Source organism: Poromitra crassiceps, assembly GCF_964638095.1.
Source record: "Poromitra crassiceps genome assembly, chromosome: 19".
NCBI lineage: Eukaryota > Metazoa > Chordata > Actinopteri > Beryciformes > Melamphaidae > Poromitra > Poromitra crassiceps.
In genome coordinates, this window is record NC_139646.1 from 14,970,688 (window position 1) to 14,978,796 (window position 8,109).

Sequence of the window (8,109 nt, forward strand, 5' to 3'; positions counted from 1 at the left end):
TGGTTTTGTAATCCGTAAATGAAGCAAGAACACAAATTAGCTTTTAAAAGACTCAAAGACCAGTCCACCAGGTCAGGTTTATGACACTACTGCCCAATATGTCAGGCTGTCTGTCATACAGTACATTTTACAAAAGGAAAAAAATATCACAAAAACACATTGTCATCAAACCAAAATGTTTGCTTCTTATATTAACAGAACAGTTCCTGAAAAATTACCTTTTTCGATTCAATTTTCAAAGCAGCAATGTAGGACCATCAGACAAGGTAAACAATGTTCATTGTTTTGTCATTCTCAAAATCTGTACCTATCAAAATGTATCTGGAATGGAAAAACTGCATGACAAATAGCTTACCTGAAAGAGTCCCATCATGCTGGTTAGTCAAACGGAGTGAGAGTGTGGAGACTTGAAATGGAGCTGAAGGTGTTCAGTTTGAAGGTACAGTGTTAGGTGGGAGGGGAGGAGGGGTGTGTTCCGTCATGTGTTGCATGCACATACAGTATGAACCTATGAACCTATGAATCTAGGACAGGAGAAATAGTCGCTGCTTATCACTTACAATCTCACTGGCAGAGTGACATGACCTCTGCCTCAACCTTGAAGTAATAAGTAACCATACTGGGGTCTCAGTAGCCAGTGGAAGGCTGTACGTCTTTCCTAACACCAAAGCTCACTGAGCAAGGAGGGGGGGGGGGGGGGGGGGGATGTGTTATGATGAAAATGCATCATCATCATCATGTATGTGCCAGCTGTTACCCACATCCCTTTTTTTTAGAGTTCTACATCCTTGAAACAATTTGTCTTTCCTGTTTTGACATAGAGGAAGGAACTGTTGGGGAAAGGGGATGCAAGAAGGAACAGAAGCAGGAAGATATCAAGTTTACATATCATGTATGAGTTATTCTCTATCTACCAGGATTTGTCTATAATGTTTTGTGATATCACAGTAAAAGGGTGCAATGAAACAAATGTTTCAAGTACATTCATATTAGAGACTAAAAAGAGGTAACCAAGGCACTCTTGTAGGTGAAAAAAGTTAAAACGCCTTTATTGTATGGCTAATGCATAGTAGTAGCAAGAATTAAAAACGCACCGACGCGTTGCGGCACACAGGCCTTCATCAGGCTTTTTAACTTTTTTCACCTACACGAGTGCCTTGGTTACCTCTTTTTAGTCTCAACACCTTGACGTTGTACTACTCGGCCTACCAAAGACGCACTCCTTTCTCTGCTTTTCTAGATTCACATTAGGTTGCCATCTGCTGGTGGTAGCCAGCCACTACAAAGCATCTGCCGACATTAGGCTGTGAAAAAGAGGGAGATCCCCCCCCCCCCCCCACACACACACACACACACACACACACAGGGCCGTAGTATCACGGAGGAAAGTGTGGACGATTCCAAGGGCCCTTGACTGACAGGGGCCCATTTTTTTATTTATTTTTTACAGTGCACCTGAACGCAACATACAAGATACCCGCTGAATAAGTGTCTAAGTGTCCAAATGTTCATGTCATTCTGGCCAATACTCTACTTCTGTTATAACATTTCAGTCTGGAATATGGAATATCTTTCAATAATCTTTATGACTAAAAGGCTAAAAGTAATCTCATGTGTAAGAAATGACTGTTCTACATTGAAGTAAAAAATGTAAATAATTAACTTGTTGGTTTTGGATTTATTTAGCTTCAAGAGTGCATTTTTGTTCATGTGACCCTCAACACAGGCTTTGAGAATCCCGGGCCACTTACTGATACTTATGCTTAAATTAACCCATTCATATTTGGTTTATTTCAAGAAAAACATTTTGGCTAGTGGAAATTCTAATTGGCTGGTAACTTCTACCAGCCATATTGGCGGCAGGTGGCCAAAAAAGCTAATTTCAAGCCCTGCAGGGAGAGCAAGTGGTGACATAGGAGTGAGTGAGAAAAGGATCAAATATTGGTGGTTAAGACTGAAAAATGACCAATCAGGAGCACAGCAGGAGAAAGGGTTAACAATAGGGAGACAGAAGAGCGATTGTGAGAGAGAGAGAGAGAGAGAGAGAGTGTTGGCAGGTATGTGCAAAGTAGGTCTGGGTATCGCCACTGATTTCCCGATTCGATACGATTACGATACACAAGGTCCCGATTCGATATGATTTGATATCGATATTTCAGTTACAATACCAATTTCTCTTGGATATGAAAGAAATCCCGAAAGAACTAATACTGTAAATTGTACAAGGAACCCTCTAACCTGGTGCATTATTATTAATATTCATGTTTACGAAATCTCGTTGCACTGAGAACCAAACCATGCAAGTCTAACAGGGTTAAAGCTTCAAGCATCCACGGAAAAAGGTCGATATGATAATGATATATGTATATATATATATATATATGTGTGTGTGTGTATGTGTATACATACAACACACATACTTACATAAATACACACACACACACACACACACACACACACACACACACACACACACACACACACACACACACACACAAAAACGGAATACAAACATGTATGATGACTTATACATTTCATGTCTAGCAAGACTTTTCTGGATAATGTAGCCCTCATCCATCAAAAAGCCATAAGTGCATGAGCAGTCCAAGTGTGATATTGTGAAACACATAAACACATAAATTGAGCTGAGATTGAGAGCAAGTTCCATTCAAGGAAATCAATGCAAACAATGATACTAATTGATTGTTTAGCATTATGTGAATGAACAGAAAAGTCACTTTTCAAACCCTAACCCATTTCATGAACATGTTCAGTCGCCCTAAATGAAAATGTCACACATTTGACCCATTAAAGTAAATTAAAAGGGACTAATAAAGAAAATTATTTTTATTTTTTAAAAGCAGCATCGGTGAAGCAGACATCCAAGTCATAAGATTTTAAGTATAAATTCCCCACCCCAACAATCGACCATTCATGCACACAAATGTTTTCGGCTACTTTGCAGAAAGTTTACAGTTAGCAAAAGGCACATATCATTTCAGATAGGTTGAAGATGACGGAAATGGACGTAATTTGACTATAAAACATCTTTGCATTGTCTTCAGATCTTGACTACAGCCTTGCCGGTGTTGTCCCCCCTCAGCATGCCGATGAAGGCAGCAGGCATGTTGGAGAAGCCTTCAGTGACATGCTCAGTTCTGCTCAGTTGACCCTGAGAGAAACATACCGCAGACACAAACTTTGAAACAGAAAACAAAACATTTCATAATGTTCCCAGAAACCTTTATGCATGCGTCAACATCATATCTTAATGACGGACAGATACAGACAATTAGAATTACAGTACTAGAAATCTCGGGTGGAGACTCTGGTACTAGTATAACTGGAGAGTCGTCTGTCCGGAGTTGCACAATGTGACAAAGTGATGATGTCACTGCTTATGATGTCACAATGTCTATGATGTGTTAGGATGGTGGATGTTGATTGTTTTCGTGTGGGTCGGAATCCGCCCTATGATATAAGATTTATGATATCACTGATGATGTCACAATGTTAGTGGGAAGCATGGAAAGGATGGTGATGATGTCACAATTCCTAATTAAAGCCATACTGGGCCAGACCTTTCTGCATAACGAGTCCAACCATACCTCCTTGACCCAGGCCATTATTCTCTTTAGGGCCTCCTGGTTTTTGTGTTCCCAACGTCTGACCAGGAAGCCTTCCATGCGCAGCTGCTTGGAGATCATATGGGACTGCATATATGGACCTGAAGAGTTATTATATTACATGATTAAATTAACCCACAATATTCTGTTAGACATTAACAATGAGCTGTATAATAAGCATGCCCAAATATACTCTATTATGATTATGATCATTAGGGATGGGACCGGTCCGATCCAATATCGGTATCGGGTGCCAATACTGACATAATTCACGAATCGGATTGGATCGGAATCGATAAAGAAGAAAGAAAACAAAAGTTTTTTTTCTTTTTTTCTTTTCTTTTTTTGCAATTGCAGCGCGGGCCGTAATTTGCCCATGGTAGTAGTATCCTTCTTTGCCTTGTATATTTTCTTAATTTTGTCTGCTTTTTGCAAGGTATATTTAAAGCAGCTACGAGCAAGATTTTCGATTGTTATTAAACAGTATAATTACAATATTGATGCATCACATTTTACCTATAATAGTAGCTGAGACCAAAGCCGTGTGAATCGGAGATTGCTGTCTTGATGATTATAGAGTCTGTGTCTGTCTAACCTCGCGTCACCAGGGGGCTCTCTCTCTCTATCGGTCTACCGGCGGACCGGATAAACCCGGAAGTGAAACCTTGGAAGTGAAATGCAGCTGCCTGCCTTCTGCCGTTTCGCTCTGCCTAGCAACTGACCATAAACAAGGAGAACGCCATGCAGGGGCTTGTTACTCTCGCGAACATCTCTCGTTATATTCTAACAGGTTTTTTGGAAGTTATTTTGTGGTTATGGCCGAAGTGGCTGCTGCAAACCGTTTCATTTCACTTCCTGATCTGCCCTGGCCACAGACAGACTAACACTGGCCGATTCACTCGGGGTTCAAGCGAGACTACTCTGCGTTGGTATCGTCTACTATTACAGGTAAGATGTGATGCATCGATATTAAATTTAGACTGTTTAATAACAATCGAAAATCTTGCTCGCAGCTGCTTTAAAAAAAAATCTTTAATTGGCCAAATCTTTGCCTATACTGTATATTCAAGAAAAATATCGGTATCGGCAGATATCCAAATTCAGGTATCAGAATCGGATCGGAAGTGAAAAAATGTGGATCGGTGCATCCCTAATGATCATATTATATGATTATCTGGCAAAGCATGTATGTGATGTATTTAGATTGATGAGAAAATGACAGATGGTGTGAAAGTATCATGTGAGGCTGTGACTTTTCATTGATTTTACCTTTCTGAGGAGCTGTGTCGTTGTACGTGGAGATGGATCCACACACAGCAATACGACCTAACTGCTTCATCAGGGCCATCACAACACTAGAGAACGCACCACCTACCTGTGTGTGTGTGTGTGTGTGTGTGTGGGGAGGGGGGTGGGGGGTGGGGGGTGGGGGGTGGAGAGAGGGAAACAAGCACTGCTTTATTTTACAGCCCACACACCTCCTCAGACTTCAGAGGGAAGGAACACCGTAACTACAGAATTATTATTTTACTGACCCCATAATTACAAACTAATTAGTTACCCTGTAAAGCGGGATGTGAAACAAAGTATAATTTTCCAACATTTTATCAGCTGGTATAACTATGCACAAGTTGATAGGACTAATATCAGGTGAGCAAAAACAAAATAAATAAATTAATAAATAAATAAATAAATAAATAAATAAAGATTTAGTTCTGTTTCTCTTTCTCTCCCCCCTATTCTCACACTCACATTATCAAAGTAGCAGTCATAGCCGTCGGGTGCAAACTCTCTGAGGGTTTGCTCCAATGAGGAGACTGTCTTGTAATTGAAGGCGTGGTCAAAGCCCAGGTCCTTCAGGTAGGCCACCTTAGCGTCTGTCCCCGCACAGCCCACAACAGTGCAACCCTGGGCAAATGTGACAGAGAGAGACTCTCATCCACCATTCCTTATGAAATCATGGGTTTTATGTTTCCATCGGTGGCGCAAAATCAGAAAGAAAAACTAAACTTGGCAGTGTTAGTGCCAAATTCAAGTTCATTTATGTATATAGCCCTATATCACATGCATCAACAGTGCCATGGTCTATCTATGGCATGGACCATGGCACCATGGCACAACGCATAGCCATAGTCATTATCTTGGAGTTTGTGAAACATATTTTGTTTGTTATTATCCTTGCTTGTATCTGCTTTTGTGTCCTTTTAATAAAAGCCAAATTAAAGATTCAGTCCACGATTGACAAAAACAGCTTCATAGCCACTTAGTCCACTTTGCTAGACAGTATTGGATCATAAAGAACCATGCCTTCAGTTTGGCGATCTGTCCGACCACTGACCCCACAGCTCCAGCTGCACCGCTGACCAGCAGGGTCTCTCCTTTCTTTATCTCACACACCTCCTCCAGACCATACAGAGCCGTCAGACTGAGAGAGAGAGAGAGAGAGAGAGAGAGAGAGAGAGTCTTAAACACCTTAACCTCCTCTGTTGAACCCTCCATTGATCCACCCATCTGTCCATATGCATCCACAGATGTAGGCCTCCCTTCATCTCACCCAGGCATGCCGATAGTCCCAAGGGCCAGTGAGAGCGGGACGTCCTGGGGCCAGTCAAGCAGCAGTGGGGTCAGTCCTGACCCATCACACACACAGTGGCTTCTCCAGCCACACGGGGCCACGACATGACTCCCCACTGGGAAACTCGGGTTACAACTCTGGATTACCCTTGGAAGGCGGGGGAGGCATAGGCGTGATGTAGAAATAGAAAGAGACGGTGGTAAGAAATTAAAAAAAAAATGTCTAAAAACTGGGTGCATTTACAAAATTTGGGGGGCACTTTAAAAAATAGTATTTAGTGCATAAAGTTGCTAAAGCGTAGTGTGAACAACAGCGCTGTTTGTGTGTGTTCTTCATCGTCATCTTCTGGCAACCAGCTTGCAGGTGCTGAGTGTGTGTTACAGATGGTAATTAAATGAATTGAATGAAAATCAAAATATTGGGGGCAACTTTTGACCCTGGATCATAGTTTTTAGGGGCATTCTGAGATTTCTTGGGGGCATTTTTGCCCTTGCCCCTGGCTAAATTCCTACACTGGGTGGAGTGCAGTTTGGGTAAATACAGAGACGGTAATGACAGGAGGGAGGGGGGGAAGGAGAGCATAGGACAGTGACTGCATAATTGACTGCATGAACAACTGAATAGTGCACATTTGTATGTGTGCGTGTGTGAAAGTGAACAAGAGTGAGTGTGCAGCATAGGTACTGAGTGTTTTTGAGTGCAAGATAGCCTACTTAGCAACTTGAGCTCCTATCAGCACATCTCCTTCCTTCATCCCCCTGCTATAAGGCCTACGGGAGGGAACAAACAGTTGATCTGTTATCCAACATGCCGATACCTGTAACTGATCATTAAAATGAATGTTCACATGATGTTGCCAACATAATAATGCTTATAACCCGAGGTATTTTCCACCTTTGCAGTATTTGTAGTCTGATTTGTACAACGATTATGTATACACTGAACCATTCCTCATCAAATAAACCTATTGTTAGAGAGAGGCTGATACTACATAGTCTTTCTGTAGAAATCATCGGAAGGGAGGAGCCACAGCCACAGATTAGATAAGGCCTGGACTGGATATTGCAAAACACACACCCTTTTGTGCGTGTGTGTGTGTGTGTGTGTGTGTGTGTGTGTGTGTGTGTGTGTGTGTGTGTGTGTGTGTGTGTGTGTGTGTGTGTGTGTGTGTGTGTGTGTGTGTGTGTGTGTGTGTGTGTTGGTGTGTTGTTTTACTTATTTTGGGTTTGTTTACAGTGTACACTTGGCTGCAGTGTACACTGCAGTGCCCCTTCCCCCGAGATAACTTGGAACATTCCTAATTTCCTGTTATTCACATTTCACACAAAGGGTGAGTGGGATTGCTGTGTTGTGTAAGATTATAACTCTACAAACCTCATATATGGATCCACACTCAGGAACACAGCTGCTAAGAGCACCTCTGGAAACACAAAGCAGCCACTGAAATATATATGCTGAAGTCACGCCCACCACCATAATACTGTACTTCTTGACTACCACATTAGATTAGTACTGTAGGAAGCGAGTTTCCATAGTTATTTTGATGCATTGATAGGTGATCATTGATACTGACCTCCATGTTTGGGTTCAGGCAGCTGCTCATCCTTTAGTTCAAAATCACTAGGTTTAGGGAAACCCTGGAAGTGTCGCTGAAGAGTCCAGACCTGCGCTACAACCATGGTTCTCTGTTGTGAAGGAAAACAACTGGGAAAGTGATATAAGTGGTGAGAGAGAGAGGCAGAAAGGGAAGAAAGAAGGACAAAAATTGTTGAGACTCATGTAGTGGAGTTTGCACACTGCATGTATACGTAAGAGCATGGGGGCGTGCTCTATGGGTGTGTGTGTGGGGTGTGTCTGTGTTTATTTATGAAATTCCATTCTACAACAAGCACTTTTCGGGCAAATAAA

The 8,109-nt window shown here is 41.8% G+C and overlaps 1 protein-coding gene across 1 annotated transcript; it reads right to left on the reverse strand.

Annotated features, from left to right (window-relative positions):
* Positions 1 to 2,832: 2,832 nt before the first annotated feature.
* LOC310793784 (prostaglandin reductase 1-like) lies at positions 2,833 to 7,935 on the reverse strand. Its single transcript, XM_083655671.1, has 9 exons — positions 7,775 to 7,935; positions 7,576 to 7,621; positions 6,915 to 6,971; positions 6,181 to 6,348; positions 5,934 to 6,051; positions 5,379 to 5,534; positions 4,896 to 5,001; positions 3,609 to 3,727; positions 2,833 to 3,172 (listed from the first exon to the last, which is right to left on the reverse strand). Exons 1-9 carry the CDS (start codon positions 7,878 to 7,880, stop codon positions 3,062 to 3,064), a joined length of 987 nt encoding a protein of 328 aa, XP_083511797.1. The 5' UTR covers positions 7,881 to 7,935; the 3' UTR covers positions 2,833 to 3,061.
* Between the last annotated feature and the right edge of the window lie 174 nt (positions 7,936 to 8,109).